Source organism: Camelina sativa, chromosome 7 (assembly GCF_000633955.1).
Source record: "Camelina sativa cultivar DH55 chromosome 7, Cs, whole genome shotgun sequence".
NCBI lineage: Eukaryota > Viridiplantae > Streptophyta > Magnoliopsida > Brassicales > Brassicaceae > Camelina > Camelina sativa.
Window position 1 is genome coordinate 15102447 of NC_025691.1, and position 25960 is coordinate 15128406.

The 25960-nt window shown below is 35.9% G+C and overlaps 1 protein-coding gene and 1 long non-coding RNA gene across 2 annotated transcripts; both read right to left on the bottom strand.

The window, feature by feature from the left end:
- On the bottom strand, positions 7424-9095 carry LOC109125523. The gene is made up of 6 exons (XR_002032571.1): positions 9039-9095; positions 8816-8889; positions 8692-8731; positions 8485-8610; positions 7705-7809; positions 7424-7479 (listed from the first exon to the last, which is right to left on the bottom strand). It is a non-coding gene; the product is annotated as an uncharacterized LOC109125523 (long non-coding RNA).
- Positions 16665-25958, bottom strand: LOC104704643 (putative F-box protein At4g05475). Its single transcript, XM_010420694.1, has 5 exons — positions 25768-25958; positions 20110-20277; positions 19184-19730; positions 17099-17142; positions 16665-16995 (listed from the first exon to the last, which is right to left on the bottom strand). The coding sequence occupies exons 1-5, from the start codon at positions 25956-25958 to the stop codon at positions 16665-16667; spliced, it is 1281 nt and encodes a 426-aa protein (XP_010418996.1).

Genomic DNA, 25960 nt, shown 5'->3' on the forward strand with positions numbered 1-25960 from the left:
ATTAGTGAGGATCAAACTCCATTCCTCACACAAGCTCTTCTTCACTTCCATAGAACCCAAATTCAGAGATCATAATTCTTTGCCGAGAATCACTTCCTTTCTTTTCAAACTGGAGAAAATAACTAGGGGTGTTATTAACTCTTTCTCTAAAGTCCCAACACAAGTAACACTTGTGATTGCAAAGAACCAATCAAACAACCATTGAATCCTCAGCGGCGGAGAGATGAACGTCTTCTTCTCTTACTCAAAATCAGATGTAAACCACAACACTTCGTCACTCTCTTTACTGTTAGAGACACAGGACAAGGACTCACCCCAGATTTGGATTATCAACTATGAACATCTGGTGACATCTTCTTAGTCTCCAACTCTCTTTATAATTTTAAAAATGATGTAGTTCCACCTCAAATCCACGATATATATTTCATACTGTTACCATAATCTCCAGTGAATTTTATGAAATGTTCAAGGAACAATTCACAACGGCTCACAGCTTGTCCGGCGTCAAAACATAAACTTCAAAAGCAGTGATGAAGACAATCGCAAAACTTGAACGCTAATCTTCCAAACCAAATCCAGAAGCTTTAAGAGAAAATACCTGGAGCTGAAGATTCTCGTTGACTTGTTGATTTTCTTTAAAACCCGATCCACACGTGGCAAGAACCCTCACATGCCCAACACCTTAAAGCAACTCCTTGTGGGCTTTTATTGGGCCTGATTTACGAATTTAGATGAAGGCCGACTAATAACACAAAATACCCATGTAAGAAAACCTTTCTCCTTTCTTCGACTACAATATCTCACGACATGAGAACCAAGACATCTTGAAGACGACACTGAAAATCCCGATGAACTGTACAAACAAAATCCGGGAAGTTTGAAAACAGATCCGCCGTCATCATCTTTCTCTCTTTCTCTTTGTTCTTCATTTTCACCAACCTGGAGAGAACCCATCACTTGATTTTCTTCAAATAATATCATAGCTCTTCTTCCTCATCTAGACACATCTTAGGATCTAACCTGTTAGAGACAGTATAACCTCAAATCGGTTTCCTGCTCTGATACCAATTGAAAGAATGAGATGCGTGCTAGATCTACAGATTTGTATGACAGATCTGTATGTGCGATGCTTAACAGAGAGATAAAAGGATAGTGAAGAGACGACACAAGAGATTTGTTAACGGGATTCGGATAACCTACATCCCCGGGACCAAGTCCAGAATCATTCACTAGAATTAGAACGCAAAAGTCACATTTGCCAATGGTATCTAGCACACACTTGTGCCTACCACTCTAATCTACATGAACTAAAGGAACCACCACTCTTTGTCTTTTCCGACGAATGTGAACCTCTACAAAAACCACCAGCAAATTCTCTATCTTACTGGTGGGACAACACCACACACAACATGTGCTTCTCTCAATTTTAGGTCTAGGGTGCGTCAGCTGCTTCTTGTTACCACCTCTTCCTTTTATACTTCTTAGAGTTCTCCACAAACCCTAGGTTCCACAAGCTTCTTCCTCTTTTCTTCTGGGTAAAAGCTTGTTCTCTTTTTGTCAACTTGACCCATACTTTTGTTCCTGTCGCACCTAACACAAACATGCTTTTCTGACACAGTCGTTCCACTATGTGCTACAACTTGACGCTTTACCGCTCTGTTGCACTACACAACCTCTTCACGAGGTTTACCTTGTTTCCAGCTCTGTTGCACTACACAGCCACTACAAGTTGTATGCTCTATTTTCAGCTCTGTTGCACTTCAAGTATACTCAACTGCTAAAACCTATTTCTGCTCTGTTGTGCTTTTCAGGTTTACGCAGCTGCTAATGAAAGACTTGTTCTCATGAGCTTAAAGCATGACTGGTTGAGCTCTCACTTCTTGGATCTTCTCGATAAGACTCCAAGGTTCAGCATGTCACTTCATTCCATGTGACTTCACATTGAGCTGTCTTGGCTGAGCTAGTATTCTCTGATTCTCTTCATGAGGAATCATTGCGTCTGTGTCTGTAGCTGGTTACACATGCTCCATCTTGTTCACTGCTTCTATGTCTGAACATGTGTTTGTATCAGACTTGTTCACTGCAACGTTCAATGAATCTGTGTCTGTACTCTTGGTTGTATCAGGTTTACTCATTGCTTCTTGATCATCTCTCTTGTGTTGTATAACTAGTAACAACACCAATATATCTTCAATCTCTCCCTTTGTTACTGAGTTATAGAACTCAAGCTTTCTCTATTCTTGCACTTGATGATCTTCAAACTTTTATGTTGTAGCATAATCTTTGGCAATTTCATTGTCCTTAAAGAGGATTCTGTCATTGTGATTTTCTCTTTTCTGTTTCAATAGTTGCTTCTTTACGCCTTGTTATCAGTCTTACAATTCTGTCAATATAATGTATCTTTACTGCCCAGTTGCTTGGCTCTGCTTTTTTCAACGGACGTCCAAAAATAGACAACGGCGTGGCGGAAGCGGAAAACATTTTTTTAAGGATAGAGAAAATAGGGTTGTCAAATGAGAGTGTTGTGTTTTGGAACCTTTCCACTTCAATGTCTAATATAAAATTTAGGTTTACGTTGTATTATGTGTATGCGGTACAGTTCATGCCACGTATAAGTTACTTGGTAGGTGAAGGAAGACTCAAGCAAGGCCACACGCACATGTAGTGAAAAATAAACACGCGCTAATTATATTTGCTTTGATAGTGTGAGGCAAAAATACACTTGGCACCACACCACTGATACTGATATTCCTTATTCCTTCATATATGCTACTCATATTCAACTCGAGTATTCGACACGTATAGGGTTTGGATAAAGAGAGTATTACAATTTCGTTATCTGCGAATAAAAATAGGGTGAAAGGTATTATTTTGGATCCTATTTTTGCAATAATTGATTTGTTATCCAATTTATCATCGGCATTTAATCCGTTTCTAAATGTTTTATAATATTAATTATTAATAAATTATTAATATATACTAAAAAGTGTTTAAGAATGATTTTAGAACATCAAATTATAAGATTTTAGTTATAAAATTTGTAATTATATATTTTTGAAACTCTATGTTCTATGTATGAATAATTTTTTTTGTGAGCTGATAATATTAATTAAATTCGGAAAGTTATATTCTGAAATACAATTTAAGCCAGCAAAAAACAAAGATATTCCTGAAATATAATGCTCAAAATAGAAAAACTATTAAATTCGCCAACGAAAAGAACATAAAACGAAACAAAGTGAAAAAAACTACTACGCAGAAAATTTAAACCCGAGGAGAAGACGGACTCGTAAACTAAAGACAAAGACAACAAAACTTAACTCTTACACAACACACTAGATTCAAGAAGCAAAAAGAACTCTTCTCGTGAATCACATGCAGATGAAATATACTAAGGATTCCCACGGCCAGTCCGAAATTAACATCAACCACCTTCTATAATGACGAGGGCCAATGTCTCGAATATAGAGCTGTGGTAAGGATATGGAAACAAATTCATGCATAAATTATCATTAAATGTGCGGGTAAAGATAAATGATCTGATATCTAGCAACTCATCTATTTTAACAGGGTATCTAACTTTTTGGATACCGTAAAGATCAAGTCGAATGAAAGATCATCTTAAAATTCAAGAGGATTCGTCTAGTGCACAACCCTAGATATTGTCATGAACATACATATCTTACGCTCCATTCAATTTAAGTAAAAGACTAAATAGCTTTATTCGATTTTAGATATGTCAAAACGTATACTGAAATCAAAACGCATACTGAAATCAACACGCACTAGAAAAAAGGTTCAAAAGAAGAACACTACAACTACAAATAAGAGAAAAAAGAAGACATGAAACAAGTTCATAAGTTGGCAAGACCATCAGATATATACAACGTGTTTTCTGCATTGTTCATAAAGATTCAAAACTAGTCTGAAATATAGTTACTGGCACCTTAGAAATCATATTCAACCTCAATATGTCATCACCACTATATATATTTCCCAAGTCATGGTTTGAATCAGGGGCGGATCCACGTTCATTAGAAGAGGTGCAAGTGCACCAGATAAAATTATAAAATGTTTAGTTATGCATACTCATTAGTGATGTAAGTAGCCTAGTGGTGTATGATGCACCACCTATTATTTGAGTTAAAGAGTTCAATTCCCCAACTGAACAGGTTCGTTTTTTTTTGCATCCTCTCAAAAGATTTGTTGGATCCACCACTGGTAAGAAGAAAAATTAACAAAATTGATATAATTTGGGTAACCAGCGGTTGAGTCGTTTTGGGGGCGTTTAGAATCTTTGATTTTCTTGAAACATCATTTCTCTAGATCTCTGAAAAAGTTAATGTTGAAACACTTACGTAAATCATAGTGTTCCAGGTCGGATAGTTATCAAGAATGGCGTTTAGCCACTTTCCGTTAGTCTTGTTCTCAAGAAGCTGGATATGGCGTCGTTCAAGCATGCTTTCACCAAAACTAGTGGATGATCATCATTAACCTTTTCGCCGGAACGAATGTCATCACCAAAGAAATTTAGCATCATTGTATTTAGCTGTGGACAAAAATGGCCTATAAGTTTAAAATTTAGCTATATCCATCAGTGTGAGACCTAGAGCTCTCTTAAGCACCAGTAGTTTTGCGACTGCATTCATCACAAGTTTTTTGAGAAACATTGGAAGTCTAAGGCTTCTTAGACTACTTTGATTAGACAAATTTCTTCATAGTATGACTGATCAAATTAGAAGCATATTTATGATATTTTTTCGTTCATATAAAGTATAATATATAATTGATGTAATCTCATAATAAATATCAGCCGAGCGTCATTAACGTACCCACTTAAGAAAAAACCATCGTTTTGAAACTATACCAAATACCAAGATAGAGAGAAGAGGGGATATGATCAACTTGTGTTCAGAGAGACTCAATACCTAGTCCGAGATAGCACCTTGAGAAATCATATTCGAAAATTAATGTCGGAAATCATATTCAAAAATTAATGTCGTCACCGACTACCGCTGTATATATTGTTCAAGTCATCGTCTCAGTCAGAATCGACAAAAGTCATATGAAATGGGTAATCATTTACTCTCTTACTAAGATTCTGGAGGTGGCGTAGAGCGTGCACGCCAACGGGCTCGTAACGTCTGTTGTTTATTTTCAATGTCTTTAGCTGTGGGCAAGCGTGGCCTATAGCTTTCAAATCCAGTATTAAACATAAGCGTGCTGAGACCTCAATGGTTTCAAGCAATGGAAGTTTTGCCACTGCGTTCACAATTCCTGTGCTTGTCGTACTACGTTGACAGGTCATTCCTAGTCCAAGACTTCTCAGATTCCTTGATCTGCAAATAATTGTGTGTCGAATTAAAACATAAACTAAGAAGAAGAACAATAATTAATTAGAAATTTTATCATACTACTAATCATCTCAGAAGCATGTAAATTTAAGAAGGGCAAAGAAATACGTTTGTTTTTTTGATTGGGAAGATCGACTAGAGCCCTATTCATTTGGTGAATTAGACGCAATATCTAGATACAGTATCAAGACGCAGTATCTGGGCTCAGTACATGACTCAAAACATCAAAATCTAATGAAGCTTTAAGCAAGTCTATAATAAGACTTACCACATAAGCGGATAAATATTTGAATGCTAAAACCTAACTTCTTGTTTTCATTAACCATGAAAAAGGACAAGTTATTAATTAAGTATGACAGTAACGGTGTGAAACAAAAGAAGACTCGATTGAAAAATGTGAGAACTAATTAAAGACTATTAAGACAGCGTCATATATATATCAAGTCACTTGCAAAATAAAAATGAAATCTTTTTGACTCTTCAAACATTGAAAGGATATATCTAGTAAAGGAAAAAAAAAAAAAGCATCATAAGTGGAGTTTGAGAGTTGTAAGGGATAGAGAGAAGATAGGTACCTATGGGCGATGTAGCCGAGGAGATCATCGTCGACGAAGTTCCCAGTGTAGATTTCGACCAAACCACCTTGGCTGCGATCAACGGCGTGACGGCACATGAGTTTTCCATTGTTTTTTAGCTTCCTAGTTTCGATTTTACGCCATGAGGAAGCCATGAACAATGTGAGAACTTAGGACTATTATAACAGCGTCATATCAGTTCACTTTAAAATATAATCGAAATTTTTTTTGACTCGTAAAAACATTATCCATAGCAGATCCAGTAAAAGGGAAAAAAACAAAAGATAGGTAACCTAACGGCGGTGATGTAGCATAGGAGAACATTGAAGGTCCCAGTGTTGATTTCGACCAAACCACCCTGGCTGGGATCATCGGCGTGACGGCAAATGGTAGGTAAGTCGAGATTTACATGGTTTCCATGGTTTGTCATGTCGATTTTATGCCACATGTAAGGGTCTTTACAGACCTGTCGCCACGGTCTGCACACTTTCTGAGCGTTGTCCAGTATCTCAGCCACGCTTAGACGGAGCAGGATAGATGAAATCAACTCCGAAGGAAGCTCTGCCCAGTTTCTTGGCTCTTCTTTCTTCAGCGGACGCTTAAAAATAGACAACGGCGTGGAGAAGGAGGAAGACATTTTTTTTTAAGGATGGAGAAAATAGGTTTTTCAAATCAGTGAAATAAGAAGTGTAGTGTTGTGTTTCGGAACCTTTCGGCATCCGTCTCTAGTTGAGAAATTAGGTTTACGTAGTTTTTTTTTTTTTATATATATATTTTAAATATAGATATTTTATATTGAAATGGGTCTCCCAATAAAATTGGGCAGTACCTTGGATTTCACATACGAAATAAACAGTTACAAAATGGAGCAACGGAAAAATTTTGCTGTTACCGGTAGAAAAGATTGGAAACCTGTTGACGACCTGAAGCAAGAACTTGAACAGTAGTACAAGCAAACACAAGCCCCCATGGCTTTGTGGCAACACCAACGGATCATAGCCTTCAACAAAGTGTTTAGTTTTCATGTCCGACTCCTTTTCGTTGATCCACCAATCCCACTGTAAGGCTCCTGGACTGCTCAAATCCCCAACGACCGGCTCTACCGGAGTTAGATCCCGTACCTAGCAATCTAACCCACTGGAATCTAACACCTCACCTCCAGATCTAGCGTCTTCCACAACTCCGAGCAAGAAACTATTCACTTCGGTCTGGTGGATGCAAACATTGCGGCGGTTTATAGCGGCTGAAAAAAAATTCCAAAGACATAAAACAAAACCAAATGAAAATCTACTAAATAGAGAATTTAATCCCGAGAAGAGGACGAACCCTTAAACTAAAAGAAGGCTTAATCATCACATAATGCAACTATATTATTAATTTCACAGCATTTTTGAGTAGAAGCCTTGGAGTTCAAAGGTATTTACAGAGAATGCCATTCTAATTAATATAAATAAAAAAATAAAAATTAATAAGAAAATTAATAAGCTGCTGGCCGAAAAGATGGAAACTATATTATCTCTTAACTCCCTTCGACTTCAACGCCTAATTTCCTGCAAATTCAACAACCAATCTATATCAATCTATATTATTTTCATATCAATCTTCAATCATATCGCTTAATTCTATCACCAAAAAAATCTAAACTTCCCAATGATAGACAAACCCGTATATTCAGCCTTCTTTATACGCAATTATAATAATCCCCAATTGCAGACTATATAAACACAGTCTCACCAATCATCGAATCAAACAAAAAAAGCTAAATAAATTCATACCTAAAACAATGGCGGCTTCTTTTGCTTTCCTCCGCGACATTCGTCCGTACAAGACTGCATGGAGAATCCAGGTCAAAGTCCTTCATAATTGGCGCCAGTATACAGCTGCCACAGGAGAAACACTTGAACTCATTTTGGCTGACGAGACTGTGAGTATCATTTTCATTTAGTCTATTCTTTTCATAACTTTCTCTGCCCTCACTACTTTATATTCTATATTATAGGGAATGAAAATACACGAGTCCGTGAAAAAAGACTTGGTCAACTGTTACGTCAACCACCTGACCATTGGCTCATGGAGGTTCATCGAGACCTTCTCAATCACTCATGCGGTTGGTCAGTTTCTTCCTACCACTCATTTGTACAAACTCAGTTTTGTCAACGAGACCTATGTTGTTGTTAGTGATCCTAAGTCTGACTCAAACTTCCTAAGCTTGACAAAGTTTGCAAGAGTTGAGGATCCAGACCTTAACACTAACATGTTGATTGGTGAATTTCATTGTTTTTTTCTTATTATATTCTTAAAGTATCTATGATTTCAAAACATTAAAGTCCTCTTATGGTTTCTATTTGTGATACAACATTATCAGACGTGATCGGTCAAGTGGTGAACATTGGTGATATGGAGACAGTTGAAGTTAACAACAAGCCAACGCATAAACTCGTGTTTGAGATGCGGGACGAAAGGTTACATTAATCTGCCTAATTCTAAGCCTCTATTCAAAAAAACATGAACTAAAAGCTGATTTTTATTGACAGGGACGAGAGGCTATCGTGTACCTTGTGGGGCTCATTCGCTGACAAAGTTTTTGGAGGCTGCCAGGCATCAAATGGTGTCATTGTGGTTTGCATCCTCCGGTTTGTTAAAGTGAAAACATACAAAGGTAATATTCGGCTTGCATCTTCCTAAATAAAACAAATATATATGAAAATATATTTGTCTTTATATCAAATATTAAGAACAAAGATGTAACAGGTAGTAGATACCTATCTAATTCCTATGATGCATCACAAGTGCATATCAACCCTGCTTGGATAGAAGTTGATAATTTCATCAAATCGTATGTACTTCTATCATAAGAATAAAACTGATATATGATAAAACTTTTACCGACCTATATAACACTTTGCATCTTATATCATACAGCCTTCCAAATGATGGTCTGTCTCTCGCTTTCCGTGAATCTGTCCCAAAGTTGCAGATTGTGGCTGTCACATCAGAAGACACCAGTCAGTATTCAAGGAAAACCATTGGGGAACTTATCGATTCAGTTGAGGTTGGTATATATATTCTTTCTAGAAAATATCATTTACATATGAATCAAACGACCGACCTAAGGAATGGTATTTGAATGCTATATCACTAATTTCAGGTCGGGAAAGTAAGAGTAATGAGCACCATCTACGCAATTGATACCGACTGGGCTTGGTATTATTTTAGTTGTCGTGCCTGCAATAAAAAAGTGACCCATATACGCACTGGATTTTACCAATTTGAGAGTAAGCCACAAAAACCAAAGTTTTGGTATGATGTTTGCAGGTCACCTGTGACCAATGTCATTGCAAGGTAAGATTGCAAACAGATAAACCGTTAAAATATATTTAAACTTTCTAGATTTTAGTCTACAATTCCTTCTGTGAATGGCATTGCAGATACATGATTTACGTTAAAGTCATGGACAATACTGGAGAGTCCAAATTCCTATTATTTGACAGCATTGCTTCTGAGGTTATTGGAGAATCTGCAGCTGCTATTCTTGGTGGTTCATTGGATGAGGTAATCAACGTGTTCATAGATCTATAAACATTCAGTTAACACTACTTTTTAATTAAATGCTATGTGATTCTCGCTTTAAGCTCACAAATCCTGAAGATTTGCCTGACGCTATCAAGAACGTCATTGGGAAAACATTTGTGTTCCTGGTTTGTGTGGAACGAGAAAACATTTGGGATGGAAAGGATTCCTACAGGGTAACCAAAATCTTTTCCAAAGACGGACTTTTAGCCGAGCAAATCACTGAGGAATCAAATGAAATTGTGAACCCATCTTCAATTGTCTCCGGCGATCAGGTAAAAGTATTATGCAGATTTAATTACCTAAAGTGACCCATTTGTCTTACAAGCAAAAATACTAAGTCTTTCTCACATAAATGTGGCTAGGCACACCTTGCTTTGACTTATAGTCAGGAGACTTCTGAATCAACTACTCCCTCCTCTAAACGTGTCTACGCATCCAATTCTGATACACCTGGACAATCATCCTCTTCAAAGAAGGTGTGTGCTGAATCCAATGGAGTAGGAGGCCCAATCAAGAAGTTTGATTTAAAGGTGTCAACACTTGAGTATGGAGAGAAGGAAATGGAAGAGGGTATTGAGGCTTCTAAGACTATGGAGACCCCTATTTGCAAGATAAAAGATACTAATGTTGGAAAGGTGGTTGACATCAAGGGGGTTCAAATCAAGGTTTAAAAGAAGTAAGACCAACAAGTTGTCCCGATGGTGATTTATGTTTTCTCCACTTTTCTTTCCTAATGAGTTACACCGCGTTTTCCTCTAAATTTCTAATAAGGCTCCCTCTATAAGCCATTTTCAATTTAATAATAAATTAATCACTATCATTTTATATATGTTTTTCTATTCAATATACTAAAGTTAAAACAAGGTTATTGTTTACTCACTGTTAAAAACATAAATCACTAAACATAGATAAATCATATAGAGTAAATTTGGTTTAGCTGTCATCTATATATTTGTAAACTGATGCAAATATTAGAACAGAAACCGAAAATCTAAAATATGGATACAGGATAATTACACAAACCTGACACGTGATTACCAAGACTACTATAGAACACTTTGAAAATCCACCAAATTAACGCACATATCCACTGCTTATTAAAAAAAAAAAAAAAACACACATTGTCATATTATGTTCCATTCTAATATCAGTGAATATATTAATATGTATCTATATTACCAAAATTTAAGCGTCTACACAATATAGGAACAATGTTTATGGGATTAAGTTAGTCAACGTTAAAAAGTATTGAATACAGTCACCATTAATACGAACCCATATAACTACATGTTTCTTATATCAATATAAGATGAAATCATATTAAGTGGATATTATGAAAAATATGATATATAGACTTATAGCCTCAGTTTACTCTGTCAAATCCATAACTTTAGCCTATTACATTAATAACTTTCTCTAATTCCTCAATGACTTACACCCATAACAACAATAATAGAGATTGATTCGTTGTAGTGTAAAATCCATAATAATAGCTAATCTAGATATTGGAAAATATATCTTACTCTGATTCACTTACACCCATAATCAGGAAATCATAGACAGATTCTCTGCTCTACAAAATCTATAATTGATCATATTAACAATAGTTTACTGTTTAAACTACCGAAATATCTGCCAAAGTTTTACCGCTACTATTCATTAATTGATCATCATTTTCTCAAGAAGACTCTTCATCCCATAATATATTGTGAAAAAAAAGTAACTACATCCTCTAAAAATTTGATATTCAGAATGAAGAAGAAATTCGATTTAACCACTTCAGAGGAAGATAATTCAAATCAATCTACCAAGAGAAGTCGTGTAGAATCATTAGGATATCAAACAAGTTCCTACCAAACGTCTGTTGGACCAAATCTAAATGGCTTGACCCCAATTACTACAGTTTTCAATAGAGTATTGAAAGATATTACCAACTTGCCGGAACCGTTTGATCCAAATGTCATAACACCAACCACACATCAATGTACTGCTACTGCAAAACAACAAGAAGTCAAGAACAGTAGTTAGTTTTCATCTTAAAAAAAAAAATGTGTTGATTGATCGAAATTTCATTGAACATAAATCATATCCTTGCTATTTCCTGGTCGAAATTTCAGGTGACACTCCAATGTCAACCATCACAAATAATACAAACTATAGGGATTCTGTGATGAAGGACATCACCAATATGCCATCATTTGAACGTAGAAATCCTGCACCCAGTATTTACATCAACAATCATTTGCCAATTAGTTCAAATGGTAAGTTTTCGTATATATAAGGTTTTAAGTAACATATGTTAAGCAAATTATAGCCAACTAAATACACAGTATTTATCAGGTATCCAATATAAAGATTCTATTAAGTATGGTGAAGTACCACAACCATCATTCTCTCTAGATAAATTCAAACATATGCCAAGGAAGAATTTGGACTCAGAATTCTGCTATGCTTCATGCTCTAATCCTTCACCAGGTATGTTTTTCATTTAAAAATAAATAGGAAAAAAACTGAACTTAATGCATGTAAGTTCATTTGATTGTCTTCATATAATAGGTCAACCAAATGCAGCAACTGGAGATAACTACTCTAATACTAGCAGTGAAAATGACTGGGATGGAGAAGATAACTATAATGACTACTTTGATGACGAGGATACTGATGAACAAAGCTACTACTATAGTAGCTCTGATGAAGACATGGATAATGACCTACCAAACCATGAACGCGTAACTGGTGATGTTCACCGGATCACACTTCAGAACAAAACTGACTCTAGCGCTGCAAAAAAAAAAGGCAAAGGATTAGCGAGAACATAAACGAAAGAAGGTAGTATATCAGAAACTAATAACAATGAATGAGAGCGATGAAAGTGAATAACTACTTGGTACATATTAGTTACTTTAAAAACTTATTTTGTAGGTTATCTTGATCATGGTGATCCTACATACAAGTGCAAGTACTGTGGTGCATTGATGTGGTTTGATGAGCGATTAAACAAAAAAAGAAGTACAAAAACTCCAACGTTCAGTCTATGTTGTGGCCAAGGGACTGTTAAATTGCCACTACTAAAAGAATCTCCGGTGGTTCTCAAACAACTGTTGACCGGTGATGATGCACTGAGTAGAAATTTCAGACAGCTCATTAGACTTTATAATATGATCTTCGCTATGACTTCTCTTGGAGGAAGGATTGATCGATCTATACCAAAAGGCATCGGACCTAATATGTTTCGTTTACAAGGTGGAAATTATCACCGAATAGGTAGTTTAAAACCTGATTTGGGTGATTATGCTAAGTACTCCCAGCTATATATAGTTGACACAGAGAATGAAGTGGAGAACAGATCTACTGTGATTAGGTAACCTTTAAAACTTCAGATTAACCATGGTGATATACAAAATTTATATAGCTAATCCATTTCATTCTTTCATTTTTTTAGTAAGAGCAAAAGCACAGCTACCACTAAAGGCAGACCGAAGGTGAAGAAGGAAATCATTGAATTGCTAATGAAAATGCTCAACGATGTCAATCTGTATGTCAAAAACTTTCAGATTGCAAGAGATAGGTTTCAAACAGATCAAGATCAACCTTTTCATATGAGAATAGTTGCTGATCGAGTTGGGGTTGATGGAAGGACTTACAGTATGCCTACAGTTTCTGAGGTTGCAGCACTTATACCAGGTGATTTTAAAAAAGAAATGCCTTCACGTGATATTATCATCGAAGAAAAGTCTACAGGCCACCTAAAGAGGATTAGTGAAGTTCATATATCCTATTTGGCACTGCAGTATCCTCTAATTCTATGCTATGGTGAAGATTGATTCAGGCCTGGGATCGAAAAATGTTTTAAAGGAGTTAACAACACAGGAAAGAAAAGGAAGAGTATTAGTATGCGACAGTGGTTTACATTCAGGATTCAAGAAAGAGATAACGAGTCCCATACTCTTCTACAGTCAAAGAGGCTCTTTCAACAGTTTCTGTGTGATGCATATACAACTATTGAAACAACCAGGCTGAATTATATAAAGTTCAACAAGTCTAAGAAGCGTTGTGAGAACTTCAACAACATCAAACAAGCCGCTGAATCAGGAACCAGTACTATGAGTCAACAAGGAAACCAGATAAATATCCCCACTTTTTTCACTGGTGGACCACGGTATATGGTTCAAAGCTATTACGATGCCATGGCCATATGTAAACACTATGGGTTTCCTGATTTATTCATCACATTTACATGCAATCCTAAATGGCCTGAGATAACAGGGTATGTCACAAAACGTGGGTTGACTTCTGATATGAGAAATACTCAACCGCTTTAAGAATTGCAAGTATTATAAATATTTCAATTTTATAAGAAGCGCCAATCTTATAAAATGTGTCAATCTTATAAAATGTAAATGGTTATAACCTTAATAAATAACATATCAACTCAATCTAATATTTATAATACAAAACAATAAATATTAAAAATTAAGATTATATAGTGCGAGTTAAAATATCTCGGGACGGATTTATATAGCGGGACGGATTTTGTCAATATTTATATAAATTTAAAATATCATTAATTTGGTGTTAAACGGGTAAAACATCATTTCATTATTTTGTTAACACTATCGATAATAGACATATCTAATTAAATTGATTAATGAATATTATGTAAAAAATAAATTATATTGCAGTATTATATGATTTAAACTTTAAACCATAAATTAACAATTATTATATAATTAGAACATATTTAACCAACAAATATAACTTATAATTTAAATTTTTTGGTTATAAATAATTTGTCACGCGGTGTACCGCGGGTCCTAATCTAGTATACTAAGTATGACAATAGTCAATCCAAAACTAATATCAACCACCTTCTATCGTGATGATAGCCAATTTCTCGAATATAGAGCTATGATAAGAATATGGAAATAAATTTATTTATGAATTATCTTTAAATGTGCCTGTAAAGATAAAAAATCGGATATCTAGCAAGTCACCAGGATATCTAATTTTCTGGATACTAGCTCGTAGAAATCGAGTCGAGTAAAAGGTAATCTTAACTCTTAAGATTCAAGAGGATCTGTCTAGTGCACAACCCTATATATTGTCATGACCAAACATATCTTACACTCCATTCGATTTAAGTAAAAGACTAAATAGCATAGCTTTATCTGATTATACATATGTCAAATTTAATAAAATAAAAAAATGAAAAAATAATATAGGTGGACACATCTCCAATGTATGATTCTATATTTTATACTAGAAGATAGAGTAATTTCATTATACAGTAAAGTTTTTCTATTATGTATCATTTTATTTTATTTTTTGAAAAAATATCGCAAACCTAGAGAAACTTAAAATATAGACTAGGCTGTTATTGGAGAGGTGATTTTTAAATCCATATAGAATTGTAAATTCTAAAAATCAAAACACCTGAATTTTGAAATAACATGTTTTATCCTTAGATTTGAATCATTTTATTTTATACTTTCAAATCCATTTAAAACATAATGTGGATTTTGAAATCCAAAAACAAATCATTAAATGAATAATATGGGATTTCAACAAGTATTTGTAAATCATAGAACCAATAACACATTATTTTGATACGTATTTTAAAATCAATGATTGAATAACACATGATTTTTGTTTCGATTTCCAAATCCATTAAAATCATAGAACCAATAACATTGTATCTTCAACTCTAATTTAGAATGTGATATATTCGAATTGAGATGCCCATAAAAGAATAAACAGTTAATTTGAATGAATGATATGAAACTATGTTTTTGCACATTACCTCAAAACGGATACTGAAATCAACACGCACTAAAAAAGGTTCAAAAGATGGACACTACAACTACGGATAAGAGAGGACAAAAAAAGACATGAAACAAGTTCATAAGTTGGCAAGACCATCATATATATACAACGTGTTTTCTGCATTGTTCATAAAGATTCAAATCTAGTCTCAAATATAGTTACTGGCACCTTAGAAATCATAGTCAACCTCAATATGTCATCACCACCGTATATTTTTCCCAAGTCACCATCTGAATCAAAATTAACAAAATTGATATCATATGGGTAACTAGCGGTTGAGTCGTTTTGGGGGCGTTTAGAATCTTTGATTCTCTTTAAACATCGTTTCTCTAGATCTCTGAAAAAGTTAATGTTGAAACACTTGCGTAATTATCATAGTGTTCCAGGTCGGATAGTTATCAAGAATGGCGTTTAAGCCACTTTCCGTTAGTCTTGTTCTCAAGAAGCTGGAGATGGCGTCGTTCAAGCATGCTTTCACCAAAAATAGTGCATGATCATCATTAACGTTTTCGCATGTCACCAAAGAAATTTAGCATCATTGTATTTAGCCGTGGAAAAAATTGGCCAATAAGTTTAAAATTTAGCTATATCCATGAGCTCTCTTAAGCACCAGTAGTTTTGCGACTGCATTCATCACAAGTTTTTTGAGAAACATTGGAAGTCCAAGGCTTCTTAGACTACTTTGATTAGACAAATAATTAGCTAAACCTTAAACTAGGAAAACAAAATTATTCATAGTATGACTGATCAACTTAGAAGCATATTTATGATATCTGTTCAGTCCATAAAGTATAATAAATAGATGTAAGCCCTGTTCTTTTCTCTGTCACGCGACATGTTCCGGCCACAGAAAATTACACGGACAACGCTGGTGTTTTTCTCTTTAACTGTCGCTGGTTTTCCTCCCTTCTTCCATTGTTATAGCTTTTCTTCTTATTTCTTAATAGTTGATGTTGCTGGTTTTATTCAGAGTCGCCACTTTATTCGGGGTCTCGTTTTAGCGACACTTGCATCGCTACTCTACGTTTTTTAGTAGCAGATGTGTCGCTGGATTATTAAAAAAAAGGAAAACTAATGTTATTATGAGTGTCGCTCGGCGACAACTAAAAGAACACGGCCGTAATCTCATAAAAAAAATCAGCCGAGCATCATTAAGGTACCCACTTAAGAAAACACCATGGCATCGTTTTCGCAACTTATAACTACGCACTCAAATCTTAAAAGTTTAAATGAAATAAGGACTTCGAAAGTACCAAATACCAAGATAGAGAGAAGAGGGGACATGATCGAGTTTCATAAGTTGACAAGACCAACAAAACCAACTTGTGTTCTGAGAGATTCAATACCTAGTCCTGATACTGGTCGCCTGAACCTGATTTGAGTCATCTGATTCAGAATCATAACTGAAAATAGTGATATCAAATGGGTAATCAGCTGTTGAGTCATTTGGGCGTCTGAACTCTTTTACCCTCTCCAAACATTGCTTCTCAAGATTTCCGACCAAGTGCGGACAACCGTCAAGAATGGCGTTCAAGCCATTGTCAGTTAATCTGTCCCCAAGAAGCTGGAGGTGGCGTAGTTCGGGCATGGTTTCAGCGATTGCTAGGGCATAATCATCATCATCACATTTGATGTGAGAGGGTATGTAGCCTGACAACCCTGACCTATGGCTTTTAAATCCAATCTAATCCCTTATCCCTGAGTGTGAGAGCTCCAAGGTTTCAAGGAATGGAAGTTTTGCGATTGCCTTCACAAATCCTTTTTTTGTCATACGTGAATAGTACATTCGAAGTCCAAGGCTTCTCAGATTCCTTGATCTGCAAATATATGTGTCAAGTTAAATCAAAACTAAGAAGCTAGAACTCATAAACTTGTAATTAGAAGAGCAATGAATGAACACGCTTGTTACGAGAATTGCGTTTGGGATGGCAATCACAGGTCTTAAAAAATGAAACTCTAGCGATGCTTTAAGCAAGTGTATGATAAGATTTCTATAAGCTGATAATATTTAATTTATATATGCTATAATAACCAAACTACTAAATTTTCATTATCCATGACAAAGGATAAGTAATTAATTACGTATGATGAGAGTAACTAACGGAGTAAAACAAAACAAGACTCAAACAGTGTCATATGTATTTGTTGGTATAAAAGAACTATACTTGGTATTTGTTGTTTGAAAACCCATAGATAAGAGACTCTTGAAGTCATATGGCTTAATTGTATTGGTTACACTCTAATTATTATTTAAACTTAAATTAGATAACAAAACTAAAACTAAAACAATATATTTTAAAAGATGAAAATCCCATTTGTTGTTTTTCTTTTATAAATACTTGGTATTTGTTTTTGTGAAAGTTTTTTTTTCTTCTCTTAAGTCCTTATTTTTTATGCTTATCATGAATCTTTTTTAAAAAAAAATTGCCAACTTTTATGATAAATTATAGTGCCCTCTTCTCTTTCAAACATGTAACTACCATTTTTCTCAGTTTTATGATTTTGATGTTATTTGTTTTTATGAAATAACTAAAAAAATTTAATTTTTTTAAAAAGTATATCAAATAATATTTTAATATCTATAGCAATACAAGAAATATTTTAGTTAAATTTAATATATTAACTAGAAATTATTAAAACATCAAATTCACATGTTTTAAATTGCTTTAGGCCTCTAAAACCATCTCCACTCAAGAGCAAATCATTTAAATGTCTTAAAATTAAATATTTAATATTTTATTAATAAAAAAGATTTAACCAATAAAAAGAGAGAATAAAAGAGAAACGTTTCTCTCTTAGTTCCTAAAATATTTATACAAGCAACGGTTCTTTAATATCTCTCTCTTTAGTTATGCATTTTTAATATTTTTAATTTTTTGATTAAAAGCAACCATATGCAAATCACCACTAGAAGTGCCTTAAATACATAGGACCGGCTCTGCTAGAGACGGTTTTTCCTCTTTCTCATCCTTTTTTTATTCTTTTCTTTTTTTTTATTTTATTTATGAAAATCTTAGTGAGAATCTCCTACTAAATATGCGTTAAGTTACAAGCTCGAGTAAGAGTGAAGTTATTTAAAAACGGAATGGACAAGATAAAGTGAAGTTTGATTATATAATACAAGATCAACAAAAATCAACAGTTATAAGTAAACAAAATGTGCCCTAATCACGAGAAAATGAACAAACACATTTCAGATATTTCTTTCTCACTCAAGATATACAAACACATTTTGTGTCTAAAGCCATCAATTTCTCTAAATAAAACAGGATATATGGATTTCCATGAAACAATTCAAATGTACAGTCGTAAGGGATAGAGACATAGGTAATCAGCAATGTAGTCGAGGAGATCATTGTTGGCAAAGTTCTCAATATATATGGTTTAAACCACCCAGGCTACGATCAACGGTGTTAGCTAAGGAAGGATTTTATTGTATAATAAAAATTAAAAGAAAAAAAATTAGAGTAGGAGGATTTCATGATATCTTTATATAAATGAATAGTTTAATTGAATATAATGAATGATATGCAAAATACTAAGCTTTATTGCACACGATTTGAAAACGAACACTGAAGTTAACACGCCTTCAAATAAGTTCTAAATAAGGACACTGCAATTACGAACGTAGAGAAAAAGAAAGAGTTCATAAGTTGGATAGTCACACTTTTGTTGGTACAATCACACGCTCAGAGTATAAAAGTTTAAGAAAACAAGGAATTTGAAACAACCAAATACAGTACCAACATAGAGAAAAAGGAAACATGAACAAGTTCATAAGTTGATAAGACCAACAAAAGCAACTTGGGTTGAAAGAGATCTAATACCTAGTCAAAATAGGCAGAAGTCGTATAAGACCTCTATGCTGTGTTCATTTAAATCATAATTGACAAAAATGATATCAAATGGGTAATCAGCGGTTGAGTCATTCGGGCGTCTGAACTCTTTTACCCTCTCCAAACATTGCTTCTCAAGATTTCCGACCATGTTAATGTTGAAACACATGCGTAGATCAAGGTGTTCCAAGTGAGGACAACCGTCAAGAATGGCGTTCAAGCCACTGGCAGTTAATCTGTCCCCAAGAAGCTGGAGATGGCGTAGTTCCGGCATGCTTTCAGCGATGGCTAGTGCATCATACTCATCATCACAGTCGATGCCAAAGGTCCCGTAATTTAACTCATATATCCCAAGAATATCTGACCCTGAGGAGTTTAGCTTCAATGTCTTTAGTTGTGGGCAAGCGTGGCCTATTGCTTTCAAATTCAGTTTAAGCGTTGGGTGTGAGACCTCAAGGGTTTCAAGCAATGGATGTTTTTCGATTGCGTTCACAAGTCCTTTGTTCGATATAGATGTATAGTGATGGTACATTCGAAATCCAAGTCCAAGACTTCTCAGATTGCTTGATCTGCAAATAATTGTGTGTCGAGTTAAATCATTAACTAAGAGTAACAATAACGATTATAAATTCTCAAAGTACTATTCAACTTAGAAAGCATGTAAAATAACAAGAGCAAAGAGTGATGTGTTATACGAGCGTTTGGGACGACTGACTATTATACGGCTCAAAAACCTGAAACTCTAGTGATGCTTTAAGAAAAACTATGATAAGAGTAATTGTTTTGTGTAAGGGATAGAGAGAGTGTAACAAAACAAGACTCGAACAATGTAAGAAAAAGGACATTTTGTGTCTAACTATTCACATACACTGAAATCAAATAAAAGGCATATATATTTCTCTAAACTTAGCGCATATTTCAGAGTGTAAGGGACAGAGAGAAGAGAACCTGTAGGCGATGTAGGTTAGGAGAGAATCGGTGGCGAAGTTCTCAATGTAGATCTCCAGCAAGCCGCCCTGGCTGAGATCAACAGCCTGACGGCACAAGACATCAAATATCAAGTTGTGCTGTCCGCGATTTCCCAGGTCTCGCATATCAATCTTCCGCCACATGGAATATTACCATATATATGTATGATTATATCAGTAAGCTAAGCTTCCTTTTACTTACCTTATCACATACTGTATATAAGTGATTAATGTACATCTTGATTCATTAATGAGAAAACATTCTTTCAAAGTTAATATGGTATTAGAGCATTGAAACACTCTCTTTTCTCATTCTTTCTTTTCTCAAGAACACTCTTCTAACAAACTCAAGATCGAAAATATCTGGAGATTATCATCCGATCTTCAATTTTATCTTCTCAATCTTCATCGAATTGTTCATCATCAACGGTTCATCAATCAGATTTGCTAAATCCATCTTCAATCCAGCTCAGATCTAGCTCGAATTTGATAAACACGATGAGTACATCGATCAATCATCTTGTTTACACTTTCGTTTATGTTGTGTTCGTAGCTGTTCTTGAGATCTTAGCTTCCGCAATTTGGGTTTTGCTTGTGCTTTGGCTCTACAATTGAGAGATTCGGGTACTTGCTTGAGGTATTGTTTGTTCGCTTCTCTTGGAATCTTTGTGATTGAGTGATTTGCTCTTTGATTGTTGTTTCAATGGCGGCAAATGATACTTCATCGCGCTCTTCCACTGATCAATATGATAATCCCTATTTCCTTCATAGCACGGATCATGCTAGTATGGCTTTAGTCTCTGATAGGCTGAGTACTGGTTCCGAGTTTCACTCTTGGCGTAGATCTGTTCGTATGGCACTAAATGTGCGTAACAAATTGGGTTTCATTGATGGAACAGTTCTGAAACCACCTGAAGGTCATCGTGATTTTGGTTCTTGGTCGCGATGTAACGACATGGTGTCTACTTTGTTGATGAACTCTGTATCCAAGAAGATTGGACAGAGTATCTTTTTCATTCCCACTGCAGAGGGTGTGTGGAAGAATATTATCTCTCGTTTTGAGCAAGATGATGCTCCTCGCATCTTTGAGATTGAGCAGCGATTAAGCAATCTGCAACAAGGCTCTATGGATATCAGTGCTTACTACACTGAGCTTGTTACACTCTGGGAGGAATATTGTAACTATGTCGAGCTTCCTGTTTGCACTTGTGGGAGATGTGAATGCAATCCATCTGTCTTATGGGAGAAGTTGCAGCAGAGAAGCCGAATTATTAAGTTTCTTATGGGTTTGAATGAGTCTTATGCATCTTCTCGGCGACAAATCCTAATGATGAAGCCTATCCCATCTCTTGAGGAAGTTTTTCATATGGCGACACAGGATGAAAGAACAACTACTATCAAGCCTACTTCCAAGAATGATGGTGCTATCTTTCAGGCTTCTCATGCTGGTATACCTATGGAGGAAGTCTCTTATAATCTGTTTGCTGGTCAACCTGATAACGAAGTTTATGCTGCGGTTCATAATACTTTTAGGCCAAGATCTTCGTGACCGCTATGTACTCACTGTGGCATGAGGCATGACCAGAGCCGTCGCACAGATTATATGGGCCACAAGCCCTAAAGTTTTTGTGGCCGATTATCTTTAATGAATCAAACAAAATTAATAAAACTGACTGCAAATGGAGTCGAACCGGAGACCTCCAAGAAATTTTTGTAGTTCCTTACCACTACACTATAAGAAATTTTGCTAATTTTAAGGCCGAAAAATTATTTATCAGTATCGGGCCGCAAGCAACTACTTCATCAGCCTGTGCTTACGGCCGGCTATGGGCATGACTGGTCATGTAGTCCAGAAGTGTTATAAACTTCATGGTTATCCTCCAGGATATATACATGGCTATAAGAGCACTTATCAGACTTCTCAGCGACCATAGAGTCATTCTTCTCAGCCCTTCCAACCAAGAGGAAAGTTTCCTCCTAAGCAACACTCTCATGTCGTTGACAATGTTACCACTGGTTCTACTTCTTCTGTGGAGGGCATGCCATACTTACCTCCACCTGTTTCGAGTGTGGTTAATCTTGATGTTAGTCAGATTACTCCAGAACAAGCACAATCTTTGATTCAACAAATCTTTGTTCGTATTAAGTCTTTAGAGACTCCGGCCCCTTCCTCATTTGATGCGTCTATCACTGCACATGGTATTATGGCTGAGGAGTCTTCTTCGGGTACAATCACTTTTCCTGACACTTTATCTTCTACTTCCATTCGTTTCGAACATAATTCTCTCACTTTTCAATATCAATGCTTATCTTCTCTTTCTACTAAACGTCCTCATGGTAGTTGGATAATAGATACTGGAGCTACTAGTCATGTTTGTTCGGATCTTAACATGTTCAAAGAGACTATGGATGTTTCAGGGGTGACAGTCTCTCTACCTGATGACACCAGGGTGGCTATTGCACATTGTGGCACTGTGCATTTGTCATCTTCCCTCATACTGCATGATGTTCTCCATGTTCCTTCTTTTAATTTTAATCTCATTTCTGTTAGTTCTCTCTTGCAAAGAAACAACATGTCTGCTCATTTCTTTTTTGATTCATGTTATATACAGGAGTTTATTCAGGACTTGACGATTGGTAGAGGTGTTCTTCTGCATAATCTTTACATTTTCAAACCTGCTGCATCTTCCGACATTTCGCATTTTGCTGGATCCTTGCGAGTTGATGGCACTCTCTGGCACCAACTCCTTGGACACCCATCTTCTGACAAGTTAAAGAGTTTATCTGGTATTTTACAATTGTCCAAGTCTAATTTCGATAATGGGTCTGTTTGTCCCATATGTCCTTTAGCTAAGCAGAAACGTTTATCTTTTGAGTCTCATAATCATAGGTCTTCCTCTCCATTTGATCTTGTCCATCTAGATGTTTGGGGTCCGTTTTCTATAAAATCTATTGAGGGTTATAGATATTTTCTTACAATAGTTGATGATTGCACTCGTGTAACCTGGATTTATATGTTGAGGAATAAAAGTTGTGTTTCCAAGTCTTTTACAAACTTTATTACGCATGTTCATACTCAATACAAGTCCAAGATAAAAGCGATACGAACTGATAATGCCCCTGAATTAGCTTTTCAGGATTTAATACATAAACATGGCATGGTTCATCAGTTTTCTTGTGCGTATACTCCTCAACAGAACTCTGTTGTTGAGAGAAAACATCAATATTTGTTAAATGTCGCTAGATCTCTGTTATTTCAGTCCAATGTTCCTTTGCTCTATTGGAGTTCTTGTGTTTACACTGCAGCTTTTCTGATAAATAGGATACCTTCTGCTGTTTTAAATCATCAAACACCTTATGAGTTGCTTTTACACAGGAAACCTGAATACTCTTTTCTAAAATATTTTGGTTGTCTTTGTTATGTGTCAACTTTAGTGAAAGATAGGCATAAATTCAGTCATAGGGCTGATCAATGTGTGTTCTTAGGCTATGCATCTGGGTATCAAGGTTACAAGGTTCTTCATTTGGATACAAATGTAGTTTCAATTTCTAGAAATGTCATTTTTCATGAACATATTTTTCCGTTTAAGACTACTATTCCTCATACGGATTTCTTTGATAATTGTGTTCTTCCTTTACCTGCTCCTGTCATATATGATGATGCTATTACACCCATGCATGATCATATCGTACATATACCATATTGTCATCCTCATCATCCACATTATCTGGCAATACACGCTCTGGTGCTTCTAGTTCAGAGACTCAACCTGTCGAGACGTCTGTGATCTCCTTGCCCATTATGAGACCCAAACGTTCAACTAAGGCTCCAGGTTATCTCTCTGATTATCACTGTTCTTTAATACAGCACAACAATTCACAAATTTCTATTCCTACACCAAAACAGATCACTACACCATATCATCTTTCCTCTGTTCTCTCTTACTCTCGTTTACAACCTCCATATCAGGCTTATGTCCTTTCTATTTCGATTGAAACCGAACCCAAAAACTTTAGATAGGCCATAATATCTGTGTGGTGGACAAAGGCTATGAACGTGGAGCTTGATGCTATGGAGGCTTTACGAACTTGGAGTGTTACATCATTGCCACCAGGGAAAAATGTGGTTGGTTGTAAATGGGTCTACACAATTAAATATAATGTTGACGGTTCTATTGAACGGTATAAAGCTCGATTAGTCGCTAAAGGATTCACACAACAAGAAGGAGTTGATTACTTTGATACTTTTTCTTCTGTTGCTAAACTTGCTAGTGTGAAGATGATTTTAGGATTGGCAGCTAAAAAGGGATGGAGCTTGACCCAAATGGATGTGACGAATGCTTTCTTACACAGTGATCTAGATGAAGAGATTTATATGAGCTTGCCGATATACTCCGCCTGAGGGTACAACTCTACCTCCTAATCCGGTTCTACGCTTGCATAAGTCTATCTACGGTTTGAAAGAAGCTTCCCGACAGTGGTACAAGTGTTTATCTAAGGCTTTGACTGATGAAGGCTATGAACAATCCTATGCTGATAACACACTGTTTACGAAGGTGACAGGTACCTCTTATACTGCTGTCTTAGTATATGTTGATGATATACTTATAGCCAGTGATAGTGATGAGGCTGTTCGATACATTAAGGATGCACTAGCTCGAAATTCTGATGGTATTTCAGTCTGTCAAAGGAAGTATTGTCTGGATTTACTAGCAGATACATGATTGCTAGGCTGTAAACCTAAACCAGTTCCTATGGATCCTAAGGTACCTCTGAATAACGAAACAGGGACTTTACTTGATGATGCCAAACCCTATAGAGAATTGGTTGGACGCCTGTTGTACTTGTGTATCACTCGTCCTGATATCACTTTTGCGGTACATCGATTGAGCCAGTTTATTTCTTGTCCAACTGATGTGCATTTACATGCGGCTCATCAACTGCTAAAGTATCTCAAGAGTAATCTCGGCCAAGGACTATTCTACTCAAAGGAGACAGAGATTTGTCTCAATGGTTTCGCTGATGCTGACTGGGGTATGTGTACTGACACAAGAAGGTCTGTTTCTGGAGTCTGCGTGTTTCTTGGTTCTTCTTTGATCAGTTGGAAATACAAGAAACAGTATGTGGCGAGTTCCAGTAGCACTGAGGCAGAATATAGAAGCATGGCGGTTGCAACTAAAGAACTTTTGTGGCTACATCAACTATTGAAGGATCTACACATTCAGGTGGATACTCCGGCCAAATTGTTTTGTGATAACAAATCTGCTATGCACATTGCCAATAATCCAGTTGTTCACGAGAGGACTAAGCATGTTGAGATCGACTGCCATATTACAAGAGATCAAGTGAAGGCTGGCTTTCTCTCTGTTTTACACGTCTCTACCGTCAATCAACTTGTTGATATCTTGACGAAACCTTTACATCCAGGACCCTTGCAATCTATTCTCTCTCGTTTATTGGTATTAAGCTTCTTCTTATAGGATGATTTGGCTTGAGGGGGGTCTATTACGATATGTATGTATGATTATATCAGTAAGCTAAGCTTCCTTTTACTTAGCTTATTACATACTGTATATAAGTGACTAATGTACATCTTGATTCATTAATGAGAAAACATTCTTTCAAAGTTAATATGGAAGAGTGTTTGCAGATGCGTCGCCACGATGTGCACACCTTCTGAGCGTTTTCAAGTATCTCAATAGCACCAAGTCGGAGCAGGATCGAAGACGTCAATTCTGACGGAAGATCGGTCCAGTTTCTTGGCTTGTCTTCGTCTTTCATCATCAGCGGAGGCACGAAAGTAGACAGCGTAGAGGAGGAGGCTGCCATTT